This window comes from Panthera tigris, chromosome E3, assembly GCF_018350195.1.
Source record: "Panthera tigris isolate Pti1 chromosome E3, P.tigris_Pti1_mat1.1, whole genome shotgun sequence".
Taxonomy (NCBI): Eukaryota; Metazoa; Chordata; class Mammalia; order Carnivora; family Felidae; genus Panthera; species Panthera tigris.
The window spans coordinates 39,370,764-39,397,484 of record NC_056675.1 but is presented as its reverse complement, the minus strand read 5'-3'; the positions used below and the strand labels follow the sequence as shown (position 1 = coordinate 39,397,484).

At 50.1% G+C, this 26,721-nt stretch overlaps 1 protein-coding gene and 2 long non-coding RNA genes across 7 annotated transcripts in view; 1 reads left to right on the top strand and 2 right to left on the bottom strand.

Moving 5' to 3' along the window:
* Window positions 1–26,721, top strand: part of LOC102958727 (ATP-binding cassette sub-family A member 17-like) — an 87,959-nt gene that overhangs the window by 36,444 nt on the left and 24,794 nt on the right. For all 5 annotated transcript variants that reach the window (XM_042972324.1, XM_042972326.1, XM_042972323.1 and 2 more), the window contains 9 exons: window positions 31–203; window positions 812–955; window positions 2,055–2,184; window positions 5,124–5,278; window positions 6,659–6,814; window positions 6,930–7,140; window positions 8,808–8,958; window positions 14,373–14,471; window positions 25,986–26,148. In XM_042972324.1, the coding sequence (XP_042828258.1) occupies window positions 31–203; window positions 812–955; window positions 2,055–2,184; window positions 5,124–5,278; window positions 6,659–6,814; window positions 6,930–7,140; window positions 8,808–8,958; window positions 14,373–14,471; window positions 25,986–26,148 (1,382 nt within the window). The remainder of the gene's footprint in view (window positions 1–30; window positions 204–811; window positions 956–2,054; window positions 2,185–5,123; window positions 5,279–6,658; window positions 6,815–6,929; window positions 7,141–8,807; window positions 8,959–14,372; window positions 14,472–25,985; window positions 26,149–26,721) is intronic.
* LOC122234748 lies at window positions 13,924–24,188 on the bottom strand. Its single transcript, XR_006212680.1, has 3 exons — window positions 23,569–24,188; window positions 20,724–20,785; window positions 13,924–14,009 (listed from the first exon to the last, which is right to left on the bottom strand). It is a non-coding gene; the product is annotated as an uncharacterized LOC122234748 (long non-coding RNA).
* LOC122234747 overlaps window positions 24,392–26,721 on the bottom strand; it is a 28,659-nt gene continuing 26,329 nt past the window's right edge. Inside the window, exon 5 of the long non-coding RNA XR_006212678.1 lies at window positions 24,392–24,806. This is a non-coding gene — a long non-coding RNA (uncharacterized LOC122234747). The remainder of the gene's footprint in view (window positions 24,807–26,721) is intronic.

The window sequence follows — 26,721 nt, the reverse complement described above, 5'->3', positions numbered from 1 at the left end:
GGTGCTGACTGCGGCCCTTTCTCCGGGCAGGCACAGGCCTGCAGTGGAAGAACGTGGGCGGCTTCAGCGGGGAGTTTAACTTCTGCCAGGTGCTGCTGATGCTTCTGCTGGACTCCGTCTTGTACGGCGCGGTGGCCGGGTACGTGGAGGCCGTCCTCCCGGGCGAGCATGGCGTGCCCAAGCCCTGGTACTTCTTCGTCATGGTGAGTGCGGGCGCCGCCGCTCTGCACACCGACGCGGACCGTCCACGGCCTCCCCCCGATACCCTCGCCCGTCGTGGCGGTGTCCCCGATGAAATCCCAAACCCCAGGACACCTAAGCTGGGTCCTCTAAGCCGGATTCACCCCGGAACCTATCAGTTTGTGGTCACCAGGGGAGCACGATTAACGCCCCGCCAGCGGCCCCGTTGTGAAGGGGGTGACCCTGTCTGACGTGCACGGGCACTCACTCTGGACCTCTGCGCGGCCGCCCTGCTGGGCCTTCCCAGAGTGTGGACAAGCACCCACCGGGTACTTCTCCAGGCCTCGGCCACAGGGAGCTTCCCGGCACGCCGCGAGCCTGGGCGGGCGCGTCCCCGTCGCTCACTCCGTCCTCAGGACCACGAATTGCAGGCTAGAAAGCAGCTTGTCGGTAGTGGGTCCACGAGCAAGCTGCTTGACGTCTCCGGGCACCGCTAAATATTTGGGACCAGGAAACTTGGGAGCTGGGGTGGGGGGGGATGTGGAGAATTTGGTTTACCAAAATATTTATCTTCCCGAAGCAGACAGTGGACTCACCCGCACGTGCTAATGTCAGCTGCCTTTCTGTCTAGCCATCCCACTGGCGTGGACAGCCCGTGCCCCTCACGCGGTCGGTGCTCCACGTGGCGGATCCGGACAACTCTCCAAAGAGCCAGTTGATTCAGGAAGAGCCTACCAGTTTGAAGAAAGGGATTGAAATCCAGCATCTCTACAAGGTATCGGCTCACAAACCTCCTTCCGAGAACCGAAGAAACGGGCGCAGAGGCTTCTGATTTACCGTTGATGGGGGTTACGAGGCACAATTTCCTGACCGAGGTTTCGTTTCCTCCTGGAACGCCGTCCTCAAAAGAGGAACCTGACGTAAAGTGCCCTGTCTCCTGGGGTGCAGTTAAGTGGAGGAGGGTGGAGGGTCTGGATGATCTCTCTTGAAATAACCCGCCCCCCTCACCCCCGCCTTGCCAGCGCCCCTGCCCGGAGACACCGGGGACACCCGGGGACTCAGCCACTGGCTGGCTGACTTCCATCCTCCACGGTTCACACGCCCAGCCACTCGGAGCCCCAGCTCTCAGGGCCCGCTCCCAGCTGGGGCGTGCTTCCCTGTCACCAGCGTTGGCTGAGCCCTTCCTGCACACAGAGCCCCGCGTGACTAGGCAGTGCCGCGACGGGATGCCTGGACACAAGCCCCATGCCGGGGATGTCCCACATTTCCTCCTTTGGCCCCTTCTGTCCTTCAAATGCGATGAGTCCCGAGGAGAGGCGGTTTCCTTGTACTGACAAGGCAGCCTTGTCACGCTCCCCGCCTTCCTCTGCCTGTGGGAGCTGGAGGGGGAGGAGGCGTCACATCGTAGCCTGGGACGGGATGGCTCCAGCTCCCTCCAGGCATGCCTGCCGCTTCCACGCTTCCACGAGCAGGGATTCCCTTTGTGCTCACACAACAGGCTGTCTGCAGCCACACGGTTCTGGCATGATTTCTGAGGGGGCTTAGCCAGGTAATGCGGGGAAAGGTGTGGTTCTAGAAGCAGGGAGAAATCTCCCTGCCAAGCTCTGAGCCCCTCGTCCTCGAGCTCTGGCCTCCGTGGCTCGGGTACCAGGGAGAACCCCCGGGACTGCGCCCCACCCCCGTCAGGCTCCTCACCAGCCCCCCCTCCCCCTACCCCGGTCAGCTAAACCCTGAAAAGAGGGCTCCCTTCTAGATTTCCACTTGGATTCCCACCGATGGGCTGGCAGGGGAACTTGGGGTGGGTCACAGGTTCGTCACAAACGCCACGCGTGTGCACGTGCTCCACGGTCAGTCACACGTTGAATTTTCCGCAGGTCTATCACACAGGAAAGAATAAACATGTAGCAGTCAAAGACCTGACCCTGAATCTGTACCAAGGGCAGATCACTGCTCTCCTGGGACACAACGGAGCCGGCAAAACCACCACGTGCTACGTGCTCACAGGTACCTGTGCGGGGCCAGCCCCTCGAGGAAGAACAGACCCCGAATTCTGTTCCACCTCCCCTCATTAGATCTCACTGACGTCTTCATACGAAGCATTTGCTGTTTGTTTTTATGCCATCTGTATCCTGTCTGGCTGTTCACGTGACCTTGTAGCAGGAAAAGGAAATCTTTGGCTCTTTCAGCCTGCAGACTCTGATCTCACACGCTATCCAGGAGCCGTGAGCCCTGCCCTATGTGTGTCTTCCCACATAGAACCTTCCGGTACAGGGAGGCACCACTAATCTCCTAACCATGAAATCCATCCATTTGCTTCTGATTGGGGGGGGGGGGGGTGGCTCAGTTAGGATGAGACCTGGAGAATTATTCTACAATTACTTCAGTTTCACAATCATTTTGATGCCTAAATAGTTATTTCACATTCTGTCAGCTAAAACAATAGGCTGCGATGTTTGGGAACTTGTTCATTCTGCAAATATGTATTTCTTGGAGCCTTAACCTGTGTAAAGTTCTGTACAAAACCGACGAGACACATTTCTGAGCTTCAAGGAGCTCTGAGAGCCAAGCAGTCACAGACCTCCACCCTGCCAGAGAAACTATCAGCATCTCAGAGGCAGGCTGCCTCGGTTCCCCTCTCAGGCTGCTGAGCACCTTCTCTGGAAGATTCTGACGAGCAGCAAAGGGGAAACTTGGTCTGAGGTTCCGTCGGCCACTCCCCCTCCGCGCCCCCTCCCCGGCATCAGGATTTTAAGATCTGAGGCTCAGCCCCACAGACGCTCACTGGACAGGCTCTGTGGGGGTCAGGACAGGGGACTGAGGCCCGCAGGTTTCCTGGACGGGGGGGCAGTACTGTCTCTAGACGGGGGTCCTTGTCAGATGCAGGCATTGCTGATGCCAGAGGCCTCTCCTCCTGTATGGACTTGAGGTCCTCAGTGCCTGCAGGGTGACCCAGCTAGACCCCCAGGCCACACGACTAAGGTCCTAGTGTTGTTCAAAGACAAACACGTAAACCGTTTCCCCCGCCGCCTGCCCCATACACACACACAGACACACACACTCTTCCCGGGTGCTTCCCTCTCTGCTGTTCTCAGCAGTGGTTTCTGTATATGTGTGCTACCTCTGTCTCCCCATCCCTCTCTCCAGAGAATCTGTTCTGTTTCCCTCTGGCCAGTGGTGCTTGGATCAGGGCTTGGCAAAGAACAGCCACGCAGTAAATACTTTTCAACGAATGACTGAATGAATGAATGAACGTAATTGCAAGTCCTGCCACAATGTGGACCACGAATGACCTCTCAGAGATGAGCCACGGATTTCTACCGGCAGTGACACGGCACAGAAAAAAAGGCCAACGCGGCCCTGGAGAAAGTGGCACCGCTGAAAGACACCGAGCGAGACTGAATAGCCCTGAAGATGCTAAGCCGGGAAGGGAAAGCCTGCCTGATGGCCCAGGACACTGAACATTGAAGGGCTTCTCTGCATGGAGGCCCCAAAGTTGGCACAGGCCTGTTCTGTATCTGAAACCCCATTCCTCCACCCAGGAAAGCTATGTGGGTTTTGAAAAAAAAATTCTAGGAGCTATTCTAGTATTGTAATTCTACATAAAAAGACTTACGTATTTAACGTGGAAAGCATCACTGGTTTTCCTCCCCATCCCCCAACCGCAAACAGTCACCGATGCTTTATCGTCCACAGGCAAAATGAAAGATCCCAAAACTCCACCAGTGGGTAATTTGGCAGGAAGTATCAAGAACCTGAAAGTCTTGTCCCCTCTTGGCCACCGAATCTACTGACATTGGTTTGGAGTCAGAAAGTGTATGGGGAGGAAGGCAGAGTTGAGATCCATGTTCATACTCACGAAACACTGCAAACTAAATACCTAAATACCTACTAGCATGGCGTGAATAAATACGCAGCGTATATTCATAACAATGAAATCCTGTCAGCCTTCGCAAATTATATAGATCTCGTTGACGTGGAGAAATGGCCTCAGTAGACTGTTTTGTGAAAAGGCCAGTTAAAAGAACCAGAATTTATATTTCCCAGTTTTGCTAGAAACTTAGCATGTGCGACAGCGTACGCATAAGAAGGTAAGAACACAGCCGAAAGTATGCAAAACAATCTTAACAGCGGTCGTGTTTACAGGTTGGGATGTGCATAACCTTCGTCTGCTTTGTCCTTCTTCCTTTAACCCTGTTGCAATAGACATCTATGGCCTTTTTCAGTCTGAAAAAACACAACTTAAAATAAGAAAATGAGAATAGGGGGCGCCTGGGTGGCTCAGCCAGTTGAGCGTCCGACTTCGGCTCAGGTCCTGATCTCAAGGCTTGTGATTTCAAGCCCCGCGTCAGGCTCTGTGCTGACAGCTCAGAGCCCGGAGCCTGCTTCAGATTCCGTGTCTCCCTCTCTCTCTGCCCCTACCCCACTTGTGCTCTCTGTCTCTCTCTCAAAAATAAATAAACGTTAAAAAAAGGTTTTTAAAGAAACTGATAATAAAGACAGTACACAGATGGGCCGTATACACATCCCCACATGCACCAGGCAGGGGGTGCGATCATTCGCGTGCTCCCTGGGGCTTACTGGGAATTTACACGGAATCAGTCACGGGTCTCAGCTCAAACCTGTTACACAACCCAAACACCATCGTTCTGAACCACGTTTCCACAGTAGCTCTTAAGGCTCATCTCAGTGTAAGCATGACGCTCACCCGTGTGTCTTCTTCACCGAGGCAGGCTGGCGCTCCTCAGACGTAGGAAGGAGGTCTCCTGCCTCCGCTGCCCCCACACATCCTCACTCACTGTCACAGATCATCTACGCCTCGGATGTTCCCAATCGTGACAAGGGAGAGGCGGCCTGCACGCCAACAGAGAGTGTCCTTACGCCCTTGCTCTGTCGCGTGCTCTGACTGCAGGTGACCTTGGGATATGTCTTCTCCTTGCTCCTAGGTCTTATTCCCCCTTCAAGTGGGTGTGTGTATATCAATGGATATGAAATTTCACACAATATGGCGGAGATCCGGAAGAGCATGGGCTGGTGCCCCCAACACGACATCCTATTTGATGACCTCACCGTAGCGGAGCATCTCTCTTTCTATGCTCAGGTGAGTCTGTGCGCGACAGGCCGTGGCTCCTCTGCGTCCTGGTGGTGGGAAGACAGGCTTGGCTCCCTGACCCCAAACTCAGAGGGTCCTAAAACCTCTTTTGGACACTGTTCCCCAACCATTCGGGGAAGAGGAGAGGCAAGGGTTATCATTAGGGCAGAGTGATTATAAAGGATACAAGTCGGGACCAGCTGAATGAAGAGACATACACACAGGGTGAGGTCTGGGTGAGTCCCACGTGCGAAGCTTCCGTGTCCTCGGGACACATACCCTGCTGGCACGTCGCTGTGCAGGAGGGCAGCTCACTTAACCTTCCAGTGTCCAGTTTTGGGGGGTTTTTTCTATTTTTTAAAAAATATTTTCAGGGCGCCTGGGTGGCTCGGTCGGTTAAGCGTCCGACTTTGGCTCAGGTCATGATCTCACGGTCATGAGTTCGAGCCCCGCGTCGGGCTCTGTGCTGACAGCTCAGAGCCTGGAGCCTGTTTCAGATTCTGTGTCTCCCTCTCTCTGTGACCCTCCCCCATTCATGCTCTGTCTCAAAAATAAATAAACGTTAAAAAAAATTTTAATAAAAAAAATATTTTCATTTATTTTTGAGAGAGAGAGACAGAGAGTGAGTGGGGGAGGGGCAGAGAGCGAGGGAGACACAGAATCCGAAGCAGGCTCCAGGCTCCGAGCAGTCAGCACAGAGCCCGACGCGGGCTCGAACTCAAGAGCTGAGAGATAGATCATGGCCTGAGCCGAAGTCGGACGCTTAACCGACTGAGCCCCCCGGGCGGCCCCAAGTGTCCAGTTTTTATGGTGGGATTCATCACATAGGCCTGAGTGATGGAATCATGCAGCAGGTGACTGAACTCAGTCTGCAGCTTAGGCAGGCCAGCTCCGCCTGCCGGTCCTGAGTCAGCTCGTTAGCATAAACTAAGGTGTGGCCCAAGGGTACAGCCCTGAATAAGAGGACACACGCATCTCTCCAAGCGTGTAGAGGCCCCTCCCACTGACTGGGTGAAAAGCCAGCCAAACTCTTGCCTTCGCAACACTTAGATTTCTCATCTGTGGAACGTCCCCTGGATCCCGGGGGGTGGCTCCCACTTGGTCAGGAGGTATAATCCTTTCCTTCATACGCTGCTGTACTTGGTACTGATGAGACTCATATTCACATGATTCAAACCCCAAGAGCCTTGTGCCCATCCCTTTCCACAGAGGTAGTAAGTTTCTGGGGTGCAGTTTATGCAGGTAGTAGCAAAATGCCTGCGGGACAGCTGGGCCTCTACCAGGGCGGCGTGGAGGGAAGTCAGGGCACACGGCGCAGCACGCGGAGGGAAGGAGGGGGCGCCAAGGCCGGGAGCCCCTGCCCGACGTCCCTGCCCCCCGCTGTCTCAGCTGAAGGGCCTGTCCCGCCTCAAGTGCCCCGAAGAGGTCCAGCGGATGCTGCACGCCCTCAGCCTGGAGGACAAGCGGGACTCCCTGAGCAGGTGCCTGAGCGGGGGCCTGAGGCGCAAGCTGTCCATCGGCATCGCCCTCATTGCGGGCTCCAAGGTAGGCGGGCGGGAGGCCCCGGGGCGGGGCGCCCAGCACGGCGGGCGGCCGCGGGGAGCCGCCGCCACCCCGCCACCCCGCCACCCCGCCACCGGCTCCTCGGCCCGGCCCGCAGGTGCTGATGCTGGACGAGCCCACCTCGGGCATGGACGCCGTCTCCAGGAGGGCCATCTGGGACCTGCTGCAGCAGCACAAGAGCCAGCGCACCGTGCTGCTCACCACGCACTTCATGGACGAGGCCGACCTGCTGGGGGACCGCGTGGCCATCATGGCCAAGGGGGAGCTTCAGTGCTGCGGGTCCTCGCTGTTCCTCAAGCAGAAGTACGGTGAGCGGGGTGGGCAGGGCCCCGCGGCCGGGCCGGGGCCGGGACGGGAGGAGGGGGCGCGGGAGCAGACTCAGATCTGGAGGCAGGACACTGATGTCTGAGTTTCGTTCTGTGGGTTCACGGCCTCTCCACCCACGCGGCCAGGGGTTTTATCCTTCTTCCACCGTCCTTTCCCGATGTGACAAGTGGACACTCAGGGACCGTGCTCCTCAAGGACTGAGCCAGCGTGTGCGAAGCACCTGTACAGGTGTGGGGTGTTTCTACAAGTGGCTCCCTTGTTTTCCTGGACCCCACGGCCTCCTGTGTCACTGCCGCCCCCATCCTTCCTCTGCCCCCTGACCGGGTGACCTCATCCGGCCTGCGGTCATCCTCTCTCCAGCCCGGACCCCTTCCTGAGCTCCCCGTGCGTGGACGCTGCCCAGCTCCGGCAGGCTTGTCCAAACCCTGCGCAGCCCCGGGCTCCCGCACTCTGCCACCACAGCCGCTGCCCACAGCACAGGCAGAAGATGTCCTCTAGGATCTGGGCCAAAACCTTGCAGGCTCACTGACCCCTCCGTCTGTCAGAGCCCATATCCCATCTGTTCCCAAACCCTGGGGGCCTTCCCTTCCCCCCTCACCTCCATGCCCGTCTAGCACCCTGGACTGGCTTCCATCGTCTCCTGGCCTGGATTGTCACACCTGCCTGCTGACTACCACCACTAACCACCCCCCCCCCCCCACCGCCCTGTTGTCAGAATGAGCCTGTCACTCTTCGGCTCAGCCCTGCAGTGACCTCCCCTCCCACCGAGAGCAAAAGCCAGAGTCCTAGGGGTGGCCCACGGGCCGTGCTTGGCCTGGTGTGCCCTGTTTAAAATCATACTCCCTAGGGGCACCTGGGTGGCTCAGTCAGTTGAGCGTCTGACTTCGGCTCAGGACATGATCTCACAGTTCATGAGTTCGAGCCCCGTGTCAGGCTCTGAGCTGTGAGCACAGAACCTGGAGCCTGCTTCGGATTCTGTGTCTCTCCTCTCTGCCCCTCCCCTATTCATGCTCTGTCCCTCTCAAAAATAAACACAAAAAAATTTTTTTAAATCACATTCCCCAACCCTCCACACCCCGTCCCATGTCTGTCTTTCTTGACACATGGCTCATGTCACTAATACTCTATACATTTTCCCTGTGTATCTTATTGTCTGTCTCACACTCCTTTAATGAAGGCCCATGAGAGCAAGAACTCCTGACTAGTACCTAGAACAGTGCCTGTCTCATCGCAAGGGCTTGACAAATGTTTGTTGAGTGGCCCCATCGCCAGCATCACGCTAACAAGCGTTACTAGTGTCAGAAAGGACGTTCAAAACGCCAAAAGCATGATGTGATTATTACAGAGGTAGCCTTGTTCTTCACGTTGATGTGCAAGGCCTCTGCCAAGTCAGCTGCCCTCCATACGGCCCTCTGCCACGTCGGCCAGCATCGCTAAGTCCGTCATTACCACCTCCGGTCACGGAGGAGAAGGCCAGACCCTCCAGAACACCGGCCTTCAGAGGCCAGTTCGTTGTGTGAAAACAATTCCACCCCACGGGGCCCTCCAGCTCCACGTTCCCAGGGAGCCGCCCCTTCTGAGCTACAGAAAAAGTAAGTGCAGCTACAAAGAGTAAGGTTATTTCAGGCTCTTTGAAATGTTGTTTCAGGTGCAGGATATTACATGACTTTAGTGAAGAAACCTCACTGTAGCACAGAGAAGATTGCCCATCTGATTTATCACCACATACCCAATGCGGTTTTGCAGTCCAGCATTGGAGAAGAATTAACGTTTATTCTTCCTAAAAAGAGCATGCCCAGGTGCGGACCCCAGGGGGCGGGAGTACCTGTGTGTGTGCACGGGCCCGTGTGCGTGCACGGGAGTGCCTGCGTGCGTGCACGGAGTGTCCAGAGCCATCCCCTGTCTCTGTCCTCAGCAAGAGCTCTCTGTTCTGTGAGGGTCTGGACCCCCAGGCCTTTGGTATCTCCTGGAGAGAGAGCACACTCCAGCCTAAGCACACTTGAAAATATGGGGCTCTGATCATGTCACCTCCATCCTTTAAAGCCTTCGATGGCTCCCAGAAGCCTTCAGGTTAAAGTCAAATTCTTAAATATGGCTTTACAGGGGCCCTTTTATTGGGTGACTGAGCTCAGATGGAGGTTTGACCTGATTTTCTTTAATTATTTCAGACCCCGGATAGGTTCCCGGCACCCCCCCAACACCCCGTCCTCTGCATCATGTTGTTCTCAAGTAGGAATCTTACCTCCTACTTCACTATGAAGTCGAGAGCCAGCAAACAAGAACTCCGTCTCACTCCCACACAAGCCCACACCCGCTCCTTTCTTCCTTCCATCTCTTAACAGCCCAGAACGTGTCCCCTTCCTGCTGAAGGCTCACCCTTCAGCCCCAGCTGCGGGTCTGCCCACCTTGCGTTCTCAGGAACGCACCTGCTTGACTCGCCCCGCCCATCCACACCATCAACTCCTGTCTCCACCGGGTCACTTCCAGGAGCACCCGAACTCCCCACCACCCTCTCCCCAGCCCCTGGCCCCCACCGTTATATACTTTCTGTCTCTAAGATCTGGACTGCTCTCACTGCCTCTTATGAGTGCCAGCATGCACTTTCCCATTGGCTTTTGGATCTGTCCTTTCGTGACTGGCTTAGATCACTAAGCACAGTGTCCTCAAGGTTCAATGTTGTGGCATCTTGCAGAATTTTCCTCCTCCCTAAGGCTGAATACTTTTCCCTTACACACACACACACACACACACACACACACACACACACACACACCACGTTCTTTATCCATAGCGGACACGTGGGTTGCTGCCACATGTTGGCTATTGTGAATAATACTGCCATGAACATGGGTGTACGAGTATCCATTCACGACCCTGCTTCCCATTCTTTGGTGTATATTTCCTCGCCATTCATAGGTCTTCTTTGAAGCAATGTCTATTGCCCATTTAAAAAAAAAAAACACTTTTATTTATTCAGTAATGTCTACACCCAGCATGGGGCTCGGACTCACGACCCAGAGATCGAGAGTTGCGTGCTCTTCTACCTGAGCCAGGTGCCCCCTGTTGCCCATTTTTGAATCGAGTTGTTCTTTGCGTTGAGTAGTAGGAATTTTCTATATATTCTGGATATTAATCCTTGATTAGATATAGCATTTGCAATATTCTCTTCCATCCAGTGCGTTGTCTTTTTATTTTAAATGTTTTATTTATTTTTGAGAGACAGAGTGTGAGCAGGGGAGGGGCAGAGAGAGAGAAGGACAGAGGATCTGAAGCAGGCTCTGCTCTGACAGCAGACAGCCCGACGTGGGGATCGAACCCGCTGAGCTGCCTTTTTACTCTGATGATAGTGTTTCTTGCTGCACAGTTGTTGTTTTTTAATTTTCATGACATCTGATTTGCTCATTTTTTTCTTGTGTTACCATGCCCTTGGTGTCACATCCAAGAAGTTGCCGCCAGATCCCATTTCATGAAGCTCTGTCCCATGTTTCCTCCTGAGAGTCGATTTTAGGTCTTACATTTAGGTCCTCGATCTATTTTGAGTTAGTTTTTGTATGTGGTGTTATGTAGGGTCCCATGTCATGCTGTTGCGTGGGGATGTCCAGTTTTCCCAGCCCCGCCTGTTGAAAAGACTGTCCTTTCCCCCTCACTGAATGGTCTTGGCAACTTCCTCGAAAACCATTTGACCATAAATGCGAGGACTTATTTCTAGGCTCTCTGTTCTTTTCCATCTATGAGTCCGTCTGCCTTTGTGCCAATATTGCCCTGCTTGGATTGCTGTCGCTTCTTAGATGGCCAGGGAGTGTGAGTCCTCCAGTTTTGTTCTCCTTTGAGATTGTTTTGTATTCAGGGTCCTTTGAGATTCCATATGAATTTGAGGATGGCATTTTCTACGTCTGCAAACAACATCACTGCTTTTTTGGTAGGGGCTGCACTGGATCTGCAGATTTCTCCAGCTGGTATTGACATTTTAACAAAATTGAGTCTTCCAGTCCATAAACAGGGGCTGTGTTTCCATGTATTTACAACTTCTTTCATTTCCTTCAGCAACGTTTTATAGTTTTCATCGTAAAAGTCTTTGACTTCCTTGATTACGCTGATTCCTAAGAATTTTTTTTTGACGCTATAGGAAATGGGGTTATTTTTATAATTTCCTTTTCAGATCTGTTCATTGTATTTAGAAATGCAATGGATTTTTGCGCGGTGACTTTGTCTCCTGCTGCTTTGCTGGATTCGCTTATTAGTTCTAACAGCTTCTTTGTAGCATCTTAGAGTTTTCTACATACAAGATCCTGTCATCTGCAAACAGATAATTGTGCTTCTTCCTCTCCAGTTTGGATGCTTTTTACTTCTTTTTCTTGCCTGACGGCTCTGACTACAGCTTCCAGTGGCACGCACATCAGACAGATTCTGCCAGCGCCGACGCCGTGCCAGGGGAGGGGCACATTCCGGGTCCCTCCCACTCTGCCGTCTTCCTGGCATCCCTGTCTCACACGTAGGCCCTCAGTCATGACCCAGCCTCCCCAAAACACAGCGGCGGAGTTAAATTAGCGCTTGATTACAAAACGATACCTAGAAAATCCACAAATATTTGGAAATGCAACACCACACTTCTGAACAGCTTATGGGTCAAAGAGGAATTAGTAATGATTGGCAGGGGGGGTGCTTGAGTGGCTCAGTTAAGCATCTGACTCTTGATTTTGGCTCAGGTTATGATCCCACGGTTGTGATATCGAGCCCCACATCTGGCTCCAAGCTCAGCACATGCTCAGCACTTAAGAATCTGCTTAAGATTCTCTCTCTCTGTTTCTCTGCTCCTCCTCCACTCTCTCTCTCTAAAAAAGGAAGAAAGAGAGAGAGAGAGAGAAAGCTCAGAATACAGAGAAGGAAAGAAATAATAAATACGAGGAGAGCAAATGATGAAATAAGAAGCAAAAGAAAAAATCGAGAAATCTAAAATCGCCATTGTTTATTAAAAATATTAATAAAAGTGACAAGCCTCTGCCAAAGCCATTAAAGAAAAAAAGAAGAAAAGACAAGAACCAGCCACAGGAATGAACAGACCATTCCGCACACCGACTGCACAGTCAGGATGGGACATGGAGAAAAGACCACAGACAAATTGGATTTGGATACAACAGGCTGATTCCTTGAAAAACACAATCCGCCAAAACTGACACCAGGTGGGAAAGACGAGGACGAATCACCGTGCATCTACCGATGAGATCAAATTTGCAATGACAAATGTTCCCGAAAAGAAAATGCCAGGTCCCATCAAACGCCGAGGAAATTTTAAAAAAAAAAGAGAGAGAGAGAGAAGGGAGCAGCTCCCAACCCGTTTAAGGGCATGAGTCTCCAATAGCAAAACTCTGGCACATGAACACGAACACAAAGTCTTTAGCAAAATTACGAGCCGGCGAATGGACCTACCTGGGGATCCCAGGACGGCTTCGCACCCAGGTCTGGGGCCTCAGCGGGGATTCCCGGAAAGCCTTCCAGCTAGGACCGGTGGGCAGCACATGGACGCGATCCTCCCGGGCACGGCGGCCCAGGGCTCCGAGAAACCACCGCAGACCCCGTGGGCTTCCTCTGACCCGACCCCCATCACTTCCACCCAAATGTCGGTCAGCAGGAGAACCAGCACTCACACTGGGGCATATTGCTTTTGGTGAACACTCACCCACAGAGACACACAATGAACAATAATACACTAGCAATGCACGCAAACCACACGGTCGAACCTCAGAAACAAGTTGCATAGAGGAAACCAGACCCAAAGTAGACGAAGATTCCACTTATGTGAAGACAAAGACCGGGTATGGGGAACCTCTGGTGGTGGAAACAGAGACACTGGTCATCTGCGGGGAGGAGACGGAACCTTCTGGAGGGGGCAGCAGGAGCACTGTGTAGGGTGACGGAAAGGCCCACGTCCTGGGGCACCCGGGTGGCTCAGTCGGTTGGGGGTCCGACTTCAGCTCAGGTCATGATCTCACAGTTCGTGAGTTTGAGCCCCACATCGGGCTCTGCACTAGCAGCTTAGAGCCTGGAATCTGCTTCAGGTTCTGTGTCTCCCTCTCTCTCTGCCCCTCCCCCACTCACATTCTGTCTCTCTCTCGAAGATAAACATTAAAAATGTTTTCAAAAAAAGTAACATCACCTCTTGACTGACACGAGAACAAGGCATCTCACTACGTGCAAATTTTGCTCCAATTTTTCAGAAGGAACATACTGACCTTGTCGCAAGACAGTAGCAATCGATGAGCACAATTTCAGAAAACAGACACTGAACACACAACACAGGCCAGCTGCTCTGCAAGGTGTCCTTACGTTCACTGTGCTCTTTACGACTTGGTGCATGAGGTAGTCTCTACCCTACAGATGAGGAGAGACTCGGGACGTGAAAGAGCTAGCCTAGAGTCACACAGCCAGGCAGCGGCAGAGTCCGCACATAGACCCAGCCACAGTCAGTGCACTGTGCAAGCTCTTAACGCACCTGCCGCCCTTGGGGGCGGACGAGAACGCCGTGCAGCCTCATGAGGGCATCGGGCATGCGAGCGGGGTTTCTTACAGGCACTTTGCTGGCCTGGACACTGGGCTGTGAGGGAGCAGATAGGAGATTGTGGGTTTCTTAATATCACACAAAAAGCCACGATCCATTCATGCATGCATAAGGAAGGGTTTGAGATCAGCAGGTTGTTAAGAATTAGCTCCTTTCCTCATTTACCATAACAGTAGGAAAACAAAAACAAAAAAGAGCACTCACTGTCTTTGGAGAGAACGGCCTGGGTTTGTGTCCTGTCTCCGCTGTGTGGTCTTGGGGAAGTCACTTAACCTCAGCACTGTCTTCAAAGAGCTGTGGAGACAATTGACGGAGTTCATAGGTGGAAAAGGGCTTGGAACGGCCACTGGCCCTTAGTCAGCACTCCAAAAAGAGTAGGAAAGAGATGGAATGATATTCGCACAATGTGCGAGGTGTGTGTGCGATTTACCCTCACAGAAACGTTCTGGAGTAAATGCTGTCACCCTCACCCTCACCGGTTCAAGTTCAGAGTCCTGAAGCTAGAGGGTGACCAAGTTGAGATTTGAACAAGGTCCATCTCGACTCTACAGCCCCCGCTCTTTGCCCTGCGGAAAGCTCAGGGTGACGGTGATGGTGGGGCGGGGGTGGGGGGGTCCCCTCGCACCTGTGAGGAATAAAACCTCTCTTCCCTTCTAGGTTTGCATCTCTATTTACCGAGTTGGAACAGAGGCAGGTGGAGCTGGGGATCTCCAGCTTCGGGGCCTCGGTCACCACCATGGAGGAGGTCTTCATTCGGTAAGCAAGGGTGAAACTGTCACGCATCTACCCGTGGACCGGAGCCCGGCTCCTCCTCGGAGCGCCCGTGCTGGGCGGCCTCCCAGCCTCTGACGAGGACTTCCAGCGATAGGGGTGCGGCTTAACAGAGAAAGCGTTGAACGCAATACCACTTTCTAGGAGTGGCGTATCATGTGGGATGTCGTTGACTATAATTGACTCAGCTGGTTTATGCGGCTCTGGAGTTGGCCTATTGGTCTGATTTTTTTTTTTTAATGTTTATTTATTGTTGAGGGAGAGAGAGAGAGAGAGCATAAGCTGGGGAGGGGCAGAGAGAGACACACACACACACACACACACAATCCGAAGCAGGCTCCGGGCTCTGAGCTGTCAGCCCAGAGCCAGACACAGGGCTCGAACTCAAGAACTGCGAGATCATAACCTGAGCCAAAGTCGGACGCTTAACCAACTGAGCCACTCAGGCGCCCCTGATTGGTCCAGTTTGACTGTCACGAGGCAGGACACAGGCTTACTTCTAGGAAGGCCGTGAAGGGGCCCTCTAGGGAAGCCGCCCAGAAGACCAAAGAAGGCCAGAGAGGGGCGATGGGAACAGGTCAGTGTGACTTGATCCAGTCTGGCAATATCTGTCTTTTAACTGGACCGTGTAGGCTATTTGCAAGTATTGTGACTGATACGTTCGATTTTATATCTATCATTTTATTTGATATTTCCCACTAGTCTTCTCCTCCCTTTTTGGGTTATTTCTCCTGATTCTATATTTTCCTTCCCCACACTAGTTGGAAAGTATACGTTCTTACTGTATTATGGTAGCGGTCAGCCTAGACATTGAGACACACAAGAGTGAATTAATATCTTTACTCTGCTTCTGGAAAACGCCAAGACCTTGGGACACGCACATATCCCACCATCACCAGCTTGTATATAGCGTGTATTTTAATTCTCTCTTTTTTTTCAACACCACAAGACAGTATTATTGGTAGAGAAAGCCAATGGTCACTTAAACTCATGTGCACGTACACCTGCCTCTGTGTTCTTTCCTCTTCTCGGGTGACTGTCCTGCCCACAGTACAGTCTTTACAGCACCCTTTAGCGCTTTTACGCGGGTGCCAAACACACTTGTGTGGGGTTTCCTGGGGGCCCTGGAAATGATTTTAGTTCTCTACGTTTTGAAGGATATTTTCACCAGATTGAAAGTAATCTTCCATCGGTGCTGAAAATACTATTTCGCAGACTCTACTCCTGTGGCTGAATATGAGCTGTGGGTCTAACCCTTGTTCCTTTGAAGGAAATCGGGCCGCTCTGCTTCTGATGTTATGCAACTTAACCACGGTGTATCTCCGTACGGTTTTCCGTTTAACTATCCCGCTTGACATCTGATGGACTTCTGGCCACGGATGGAACGTGTTTCACGACTTCCCACGTGTGAGGCCACCGCCCGCTCCCGTGGTGCCTTGCTCCTCACCGTAGGACAGGTGTTTCTTCTCTCACCATAGGACAGGCGGGATCCTCTCATTCTGTGTGCTGGGTGAGTCTGCCCTTCCTTCCCCCCTCTCTGGCCCTCTGGTCTCCCGGAGCCGCGTGCTGGCTCAGACCCTCCGACTTATCACCCGGGTGGCTCTTCCCTCTTCAGCTGTTTTCCATCCTCAGCTTGACACTTCCTCTGGGTTCTCTTAAATAATTACGTTTTTACTGAAGCATGACAAACGTACCGAAAGGTGCGTAAACACCAAGCCTCTGGCTCAGTTTTCTTCCGGAGTTCCTGGACTTCTCGTGTGCTCTGGATAGAGGTCCTCTGTCGGGTACGTTTTCTTCCCAGCCCGCGGCTTGCCTGTTCCTGTTTTCGGAGCCCACCCGTAGGTCAGAGTCATGCTGCTACTCTCTCCTCTAGGAACGTTACCATTTTAGCTTCTGCATTAGATCTGTGACCCCCCGGTGTTAACTTTTCTGTGCAGTGTGACAAGAGGCTGAGGTTCATTTTCTTTTTTCAGTTCATTTATTTATTTGGGGGAGGGGGCGAGGGGCAGAGAGAGAAGGAGAGATAGAATCCCAAGCAGGCTGCATGCTGTCAGCACAGAGCCCGACTCAGGGCTCGAACTCAGGAACTGTGAGATCATGACCCGAGCTGAAGTTTGACGCTTAACCAACTGAGCCACCCAGGCGCCCCAAGGTTTATTTTCTTGCACGTGGGTACCCAGTCGTGACGGAACCACTTGGCGAAGAGACTTCCTTCCAGGCCGAATTGTTTGGATGCCTTCACCAAAAATCAATTGACTGCGTATGTCCATTTCTATGCCCCCCTCTTCTGCCCCACGCCAGACCCACGCGGTCGAGATTACCGCAGCTTTACAAAGGACATCTTGAAGTCAGGTAGTAGATAGTTTCTCCGGTTCTGTTTTTTGAAGATGGTTTTGGCCATTATAGGTCGTTTGGGTTAACATGTAAATTTAAAAATAAACTTGTCAGTTTCTATTTAAAAAAAAAAAAAGAACTTGTTGGAAAGCTGGCTCATCGGTTACAGCAGAAACACCACGCTAATGCAAGGTGTGAACAGTACGGAAAAGTCGGCAGTAGGGGAGAGAAGAAGCATATGGGAACTCTGTGCTTTCTGCTCAGTTTTCCTGCAAACCTAAAACCATCTAAAACATAGAGTCTTTTTTTTTTAACCTGCTGGGAATATGACCGGTACTAGGTTGAATGTATATATCAACTTGGGGACAATGGACATCTGAAACATGCACCGTTCCAATCCACAGGTACTCTACACAGCCTCCTTTATCTGGGAGGTCGTCTATAATTTTTATCAGCCATCTCTTGCATTTTCCAGAAGCTCTGCCTATCTTTTATTAAACTTATTCCTAAGTATTTCAATTTTTTTCAAAGGGATGGAAATGGATCTCTCAATTTCATTTCCAATCACTTGCTGCAGATCTAGAAATCATTTTTTAAGTTATTGATATCTAGAAATATTGCTTAACTCAGTAGTTCAATTTTGGGTTGACTTCCTTAGTATTTTGGATATAACCATCATGTCATTTAAAGACAGTTTTACTTCGTATTTTCCAGGCTTCATGCCTTTTGCTTGCTTATCTCACTGCGAGGGGCCTCAGCATAATACCGAGTCCAAGAAGAGAGGGGGGACGTCCTCGACTGGTTAGGCAGAAGCGCTTCCTTGTAAGATAGTTTTTATATAGTTTATTTTCAGCCATACATATATTCAACTAGGGATCTGAGATATAAATTTCCCTTTGAGCTTCACGTGCCTGTGTCGCACAGTTGTTTGATATGTAATCTTTTCTTCCCCATCCAGTTAGAAATATGTTTAATTTTCTATTGTGGTTTCCACTCTGACCTGTGGTTTATTTAGAACTGTGTTTCTTAATTTCCAAACTCGTGGAGAGTTTTGTTTTTTTTTACTGTTCCTATTCAGAGGCACCCGGGGGCTAAGTCGGCTAAGCATCTGACGCTTGATTTCAACTCAGGTCATGATCTCACAGTTCATGGGTTCGAGCCCCGCATCAGGCCCTGTGCTGACAGCTCAGAGCCTGGAGCCTGCTTGGGATTCTCTCCCCCCCACCCGCAGCTCTCTGTCCTCCATTCCGCTCATGCGTGTGCGCTCTCTCCCTCTCTCAAAAATAAATAAACTTAAAAAATGTTTTCTTGCTTTATTTTGCCTTGTCTTGTTAATATATGTGATTTCTAACCTAATTTCACTGTGGCCCGAGTACATACTCTGTATGGCCTCCTTCTTTCAAAATGCTTGAGTCTGTGGCTCACCTTACCTTCCATTTTTGTAAAATTTCCTATGTTCTTGAAAGAACGCGCATTCTGCAGTGGCTGGGTGCAGTCTTTCGTGTATGGCGACTAGGTCTGATTGTTAATCGTGGTGTACAAATCTCCTGTGTCTTTTTAAAAAAATGATTATCTGCCTGTTCTCTGGGTTCCTAGAGGTAACACGCTGATTTTAATTTTGTCCAGTTTTGCTTTGTTTTTAAGCGACTGCATCAGGTGCCTACACATTTAGAATTGTTAACATATTTTGCTGGTAAGCCCAACAACTGAACATCCATCTAGTTGTATATACTAGCTTTGTTTTGGTTCAAAGTCGTGAGTAGGTTCTTGTCCACCCATTTGCATTCAGTCTTCCCGTAGCCGTATTTTAAGCGCACTTCTTGTCAACGGCGAATCGCTGAAATTTCAGAAAACAGCTCCTTCATCCATCTTTATCTTTTAACTGGAACCTCGGGGCCTTGACGACTGATGAAAATCCCAGTTCACTGGGTTGCAAATCTGCCATATCACTTGCTGTTTTCTGTTTGCCTACCTGGTCCACACTCACTTTCTATTTCCTTTCCAACTTTGGGTGCACTTAATATTTTTTAAATGTTTATTTTATTTTGAGAGAGACAGAGCAGCATGCGTGTGAGCAGGTCAGGGGCAGAGAGAGGGTGAGACACGGGGCTGGATCCCACGAACCGTGAGATCATGACCCTAACCGAAATCAAGTCAAGACGCTTAACTGAGTGAGCCAAGCAGGAGCCCCTAATCCATATATATATGTATATGTATATATATATATACATATACATATATATATATGTATCTTTTAGTTTGTATTTTCTCCTCCATTAATTTCAAATTTGTAAATTATGTTCTCCTTCTCTTAGTGGTTATCCTAAGATTACCACGTACACTCATAACCTATTACAGTTTACCATAAACGCGTAGGCTCACCGCGTTCCAGACGACACAGGCCCACTGCTCCTTCAACTACCCCGACTCTACCTCCAGAGTTATGTACCATTTGGTTTGTGTATTTCAATCCTGTACATATTTTAAAACCCATCACATGTCATGATGTTTTGGGCCATCGGTATTCACTTGAATTTACCATATATTTACCCTCTGTGTCACTCTCTAATCCTTCATTCACCTTTAAGCTCCCACCTAGGATGGTCTCTCTGCCTGAACAATACCTTCTCCCTCCAGTGGCGGTTTTCTGGTGACAAAAATCTCAGGGTTGTTGCTTGCTCGAAAATAGACAGGTGGCCTGCATTTTTGAAGGGCATTTGACCCATAGATAGAATTTTAGGTTGGCAGGGCTCTTTCCAATGCTTCTACAATGCAATGTCTTCCTTTTCAACAGATTTCAACAGATTCAACAGATACGATTTACAGACTGTCACATTACTCAATGATTCATATAGTAAATTCGATGACTTCCAATAAATTTACAGAAGTGTGACCATATCACTCCATAAAGATCTTTTGTGTTCCCTTGCAAACGTGCCCGTTCCCATTTGTAGCCCACGGCCACTGCCTATGTGTCCCATTCCATTGTCTTCTGACTTCCATTATGTCTATTGAGATGTCAGCTGCCAGTATTATTGTTATTCTTTGAGCACAATCTGTCCTTTACCCCTGGCTGCTTAAAAAGAAATTTTTAAATGTTTATTTTTGAGAGAGAGAGAGAGAGACAGAGACAGAGACAGAGCATGAGCAGGGAAGGGGCAGAGAGAGGGAGACACAGAATCCGAAGCAGGCTCCAGGCTCTGAGCTGTCAGCACAGAGTCCAAAGTGGGGCTCGAACCCATGAACCGTGAGATCATGACCTGAGCTGAAGTCAGAGGCTCAACCGACTGAGCCACCCAGGCGCCCCGATGATTTTATTTAAAAAACTTTTTTTTAAACGTTTATTCATTTTTGAGAGACAGAGAGAGACAGAGCATGAGCGGGGGAGTAGCAGAGAGACAGGGAGACACAGAATCCGAAGCAGGCTCCAGGCTCTGAGCTGTCAGCACAGAGCCTGACGCAGGGCTTGAACTCACAGACCACGAGATCATGACCTGAGCCGAAGCTGGGAGCTTCACCGACTGAATCACCCAGGCGCCCTACTCCTGGCTGCTTTTAGTAGTGATTTTTGTCTTAGGTTTCCAGTATTTTTACAATGACGTGGCTTTACGTGTCTGTCCTTGTGCTCGCCGGCTTAGGATCTTTACCACTTTTTACCCTGGGGTCTGCTGGTATTGCCAGTTTTGGAAAATTCTCCACCAACATCTCTCCAACACGTTCCTTCTCATCTACCCTCTCGTTCCTCTCCTCCTGGGACTACTAATTACACATGATTTTTACCTCTCCCCTGTCTCACGTCTGTTATACCCCCCACTGTTGGGGGCCTGTGTTTATTTATTATCTATTGCTAAATAACAAATTTCCCTAAAGTGTAGCAGCCCTGAAATAGCCAACATTCATTACCTTACGGTTTTCTGTGGTTCAGGAGTCCAGGAGCAGGTGGACAGTCAGTTCTGGCTCAGGGCCTGTTGGGTGGGAGTCGAGCTGTGAGCCAGGCCCGTGGTCTCTGGAGGCTGAGCAGGTGGAGGGTCCACTTCCAAGATCACTGCTAGGGTTGTTGGCCGGCCTCGGTTCCCCAGCATCTATCGGTCTCAGTGTGTCACCGTGTGGACCTCTTCCCGAGTTGCCGAGTGACCTCGTGATACGGCAACCGGATTCCCCCATGGCGAGTGATCAGAGAAAGAGAAAGGGAAGCCGTGACCAAGAAGGAAGACTTAGTCCCCTCCTGCCCTCGTCTTGGAAGTGATGTTTTATCACATTGCTGTACTCCACTCGTTGGAAGTGAGTCTCTAGGTCCAGCTCACAATGAAGGGGAAGGGATTAGCACAGGCAACAAAAGCAAAAATAAACAAGCGGGACTACATCAAACTAAAAAGTTTCTACACAGTGTACACACACACACACACACGAGAATATTATTCACCCATTAAGAAAAAGGAAAATCCTGCTATCTGAAGCAACATAAATGGGCCTTGAGGGCATTATGCACAGTGAAATAAGCCAGACAGAGAAAGACAAATCCCGCATGATCTCACTCATGTGCGAAATCCTGAAAGAAACCAAACTCACAGAGACAGAAGAGATCTGTGGTGGCCGGGGACAGCGGGTGGGGGTGGGTGAGGGAACTGGGCAAGGGGAGGCAAAGGCACAAACTTCCAGTTACAAGAGAAGTAAGGAGAGTATGGTGACTGTGGTTAACAACACTGTATTTATTGTATATCCGACAGTTAGCAAGGGAGTAGATCTTAAAAGTTCTCACCACAAGCAAAAATACCCTAAGTCTGTAAGGTGGACGCTAACTGAGCTTAATCGTGTGACGGTTTCACATATATACATATATTGGGCCATTACGTTGTGCACCTTAAACTTACACAAGGTTAAATGTCAATTATATTTCAATAAAACCGGGAGGAGACTGAGGGAGGTCATGACAGAGCATGAGCATTTGGGGTTTGGAGGGCCAGTCAGAGGACGCCCAGCACAGTGAGGAAGCTCTCGGACCAGCTCTTAGTCTGTACTTAATCTGTTTGAAGACACCGTGGTGTGGTGGCCACCAACGTCCCGCTGTAGAAAACTCCCCTCCCTTCCTTCCTGGAATTCAGTCTCAATAAATGACAGTCTTATTACAGTCTTATTTCTTAAACAGCCCCCCCAGCAAAAAATCCGACTAGCAGAAACTGAATGAGGAAAAATTCAGAATACAACCTTGACACAACGTTTCACGGGGCCAAAGAAAATATCGTGGCGAAGTGCTGTGTGGCTCCTGTCTTTCCCCACACACCTTCCTCGGGTACGAGCTGAAGCCCTGAAGAGAGGCCACACAAATCCTGATAATGCTCACTAACATCCCCCAATCTGTAGGAAAGCTAACGAAAGGACAAGTAGAAAGCCTAGAAAAGTCCAGGAGAAATGGTCTGGTCGAGAGCAGAGGCGGGGTCTCGGCACAGGCGGGGCCTGCCGGGTGTGCCGTCGCTGTAAATAGGGCTGACCCATAAAGGCAGCAAGGTTTTGCGGAACTGACGAGTGAGTAATGAGGCTAGCTCACGAGAGACACTGTATCTATCTCTCCGTCTTGGACCGCTCAGGCTGGGAGAAGCCAGCCACCGTCTTGGGAGGACGCTCACACGGCCTCAGGGAGAAGTCCACGTGGCCCAGAACCGAGGCTTTTGCCAACAGCCAACAAGGAATCGAGGCCCCTGCCAGAGGTGTGCTGGAGCTGGCTCAGCTCAGCTCAGCTCAGCTCATGAGAGCCGAATATTAAATTATCAAGAATTTTGTGCACCAGCTAAAGACGGCTCTTATTAAAAATTCAATTGCATAAGCTGGTAAATCACGATAAAAAACTGTAGTACAATTCTGATATCAATTCCAAAGTGTGGGGCAGGGTTTAACATTTATTTATTTTTGAGACAGAGAGAGAGAGAGAGAACGAGCAAGGGAGGGGCAGAGAGAAAGAGAGAGAGAGAGAAGGAGACACAGAATCTGAAGCAGGCTCCAGGCTCTAAGCTGTCGCTATAGAGCCCGATGCGGGGCTCGAACCCACAACGCGGAGATCATGACCTGAGCTGAAGTCGGAAACTTAACCGACTGAGCCCCCCAGGCGCCCCAGTTTTGTTTTATTTTTTTTCACACCACCAAGCAGTTAACTTCACCCTGACGCGCTCTCTCTGGAGAACAGCATCAGAACCCACAGCTTAAGGGCTCAGTCCTGCAAGAACGCCCCACTCCCTGACTCTAGACCCCAGTCACAACTTCATGTGGTCACCTGTGCTTCTGACCCACCGGCCATAAACTGGACGTTCCCACAACCGCTTCTTCAATTAACTCACTAGAATGGCTCACAGAGCTCACAAAAACACCGACATCTACCAGTTCATTATACAGAACATGATACAGGAGCCAGATGAACACATACACAGGGCAACGGTGCGAAGCGTCCGTGCTCTCTGACGGCACTGCTCTCCCGGCACCTCCCGGGACACCAACCCGGAAGCGTTTTGGGTTCTCTGCCCATTTGGGTTTTTGTGGAGGCTTCATTACACAGGTATAATTGATTGATTAAATCATTGGCCGCTGGCACTTGAACTCAATTTCCAGCCCCTGTCCCTTCCCAGGAGGCTGGGAGGGGGGCCTGAAAGTTCCAACCCTCGAATCCCATGGATGGTTCTCTCGGCAACCAGTCTCCATCCTCAGGTCCTTTCCAAAGTCACCTTGCTCACACAACACAACACAACACAACACGCCTTACCTGAGGTCACCACTTAGGAACGTATAAATGTTTTGGGAGCTCAGTGCTAGGAACAGAAGACTGAACATAAATTTCCTGTTAAAAGATTATAAAACTGTAAGTTATAAATCAAAACATTGTAAATGGCAATACACAAGACGTCACGGTTTGGCTACATTGTACTATTATCAGTGCTCTTAAGGTTATTTACGTCTACTTAAATCCGCATGATGGACGTGTTGTGTCGATAATTTGAAATCAACCATCATGCGTGAACTTACGTCATGGAACGGGGTAAACAGGAAACACTAGGGTTTAATTTAACATTTTGTTGATTGTCTAGATTAAGAACGTGGTGGCGAAAATGTTAATAATGCAAACTAAGTTGAAAAGTGTCTATCCCGAGCCATTTCATTAAGAACACAAAAACTTAGGAAAATATTCTTCCAGCATTAGAACAGTAGTATTCAAGTCAGCAACAGTGTGGCTTGCCTGGGGGATGCACGAGTGAAGTTCTGACACACACCACTGCTATTCACTTTTATCCTCATCATTAATGTGAATTAAAACCAACATTCTTGTCAGAACTCCACTGGTAGAGGGGCACCTTGGTGGCTCAGTCGGTTAGGTGACTGACTTTGGCTCAGGTCATGATCTCACAGTTTGTGAGTTTGAGCCCTGCGTCGGAGCCTGGAGCCCTTCGGATTCTGTGTCTCCCTCTCTCTCTCTGCCCCTCCTCTGCTCATGCTCTGTGTCTCTCTGTCTCTCAAGAATAAACGTTAAGTAATAATAATAATAATAATAATAATAATAAAACTCCACTGGGAGAGCCAGCTGTTAAGCCAGCCACATGAGGGCACCGTCTTGGGAGTGGGGCCTCCCGCCCCAGTCCAGCCTTCAGACCACTGCAGCCCAGGCCCAGAGCTCGACTGCAGCCTCCTGAGAGCCCCGGAGACAGCACCACCCCGCCGAGCCACTTCCGAACGCCTGGCCCACAGAACTGTGTGACACAGCAAACGTTTACGGTTGTTTTAAGCTGCTAAGTTTGGGGAGAATCTGGGCCACACCGCCATTTACAGAACTCTATTGCAGGGAAAATGAGCTACAATTTACTGCACTGTTTCGTTGTGACGCACTCCCAGGAGTAGAATAACCGACCCGAAGATTATGAGTAAAAATATATTTCTCGGCTTCCGAACGGTTTGCTGCCCGCAAGGAATACCTCTTTTGGCCTAGGGCGGGGTTCGGCAAACTTCTTCCTGAAAAGCCAGAGTACACGTTTTAGGCTACTGTAGGTTGAATGGCATAATCAAGGATATTATGTAAGTAATTAGATAACCATCTAGCATGTAACCATTTAAAAACATAAAATCCTTTCTGAGCTCAGTGCCAAACAAAAATAAGACCTCAGGCTCCAGTGCTACGTGTCATACTTGGGTTTATGAGTCTTGCTCATAAAGTAGATATTAAGGGACATTTCATTTTTGTTTTAATTTGCATATGGCATCTTTATAGGAAAATAATGAAATCTATTCATGCTAACGTTGCCTCAGTTCTTTGGAAAAGCCATTGGTCAGTTAGTTCAATATATACTCGGGACCTATTTAAGAACTTTCTGTGGGCTCCTGGGGGGCTCAGTTGGTTAAGCATCCGACTACGGCTCTGGTCATGATCTCACCGTTTGTGAGTTCAAGCCCCACGTTGGGTTCTGGGCTGACAGCTCAGAGCCTGGAGCCTGCTTCAGATTCTGTGTCTCCCTCTCTCTCTCTGCCCCTCCCCGGCTTGCACTCTGTCTCTCTCTCTGTCTCTCTCTCTCTCTCAAAAATAAATAAATATTTTTTAAAAATTAAAAAAAAAGAACTTTCTAGTCAAAATATGCTTGCTAGCAGTATATCATCTGGGTGCAGCTCCTTTTTCCTCAATATTCTTTAATTAATTAATTAATTTTTTAGAGAGTGAGCGCGCACTAGCAGGGGAGGGACAGAGGAAGGAGGGAGGAAGGGGGGAGAGAGAGAGAGAGAGAGAGAGAGAGAGAGAATCCCAAGCAGGCTACACACTGTCAGCTCAGAGCCTTGATGCAGGGCTCGAACCCACGAAACTGTGAGATCATGACCTGAGCCAAAATGAAGAGTCAGACGTTCAACCAACTGAGCCACCCAGGTGCCCCAAGAGAGAGAGTATCTTAAGCAGGCCCCACACACACTCAGCGTGGAGCCTGATGCAGGGCTCGATCCCACAACCCTGGGATCATGAGCTGAGCTGAAATCAAGAGCTGGAGGCTCAAGCAATTGAGCACCCAGGCGCCCCTGCCCTCATTATTCTTGTCCTAACTTCGTTCTTTTCTTTCAAATTTTACATGACTTTGTCTCTTTAAATCCAAACAAAATGAAGCAAGATGTGGTTTTGCAAATTTGCGTTTCTGTTTCCATTTGGTTTAGCGTGAACAAGCTGACAGATTCCAGCACAGAAATCCAAACCCTCAAGATTCCCTCCATTCAGTCTCACCACCTGATCGGCAGGGTTCCTGTCAACAGAATCAAACGTATTCACTCAAGGATCTTCTCCATACCGTCCGGCCTGCCAATCCATCACAACACTGGGGTGAGCAAATATTTCACATGCATGCCAGGGGGCAGATTTAGGGTTAACTCTTAGAATCATCCTGTTCTTTGGTCAAGAAGTACAGGTCACCCACCCTTTGCCAGGGGCTTGAGGAGAAATGTGTAGATCTTAGGCACAAAAGAGGCCCGGCCAGGTTCCCTCAAGGCCACGCTCTCAGCTCTAGTTCAGAGACAATGCACTATTGTTTCCCGGCCACGATTAACTCAGTGGAAGAAAGCACCAGAAAAGGACACAGTAAAAGGTCTTGGCCCTTCCTCTTACCAAAAAGAAGAAAGAATAAAAGCACTGAATCTACCAGCCAAAAAAAGCATATTTAATCTTCCCGTTTTCATATTTCACTGTGAAACAGATCACATATCACACCTGGAGTTTAAGACATATCTATTTTAGTGTTTTATTTTATTATTTTTGAGGGAGGGAGAGGTGGAGAGAAGGGCAGGGGGGGTGTGTGAGGGCAGAGGATCCGAAGCAGGCTCTGTGCTGAGATCAGAGAGCCCGACACGGGGCTCAAACTCACCAACTATGAGATCATGACCTGAGCTAAAGTCAGAT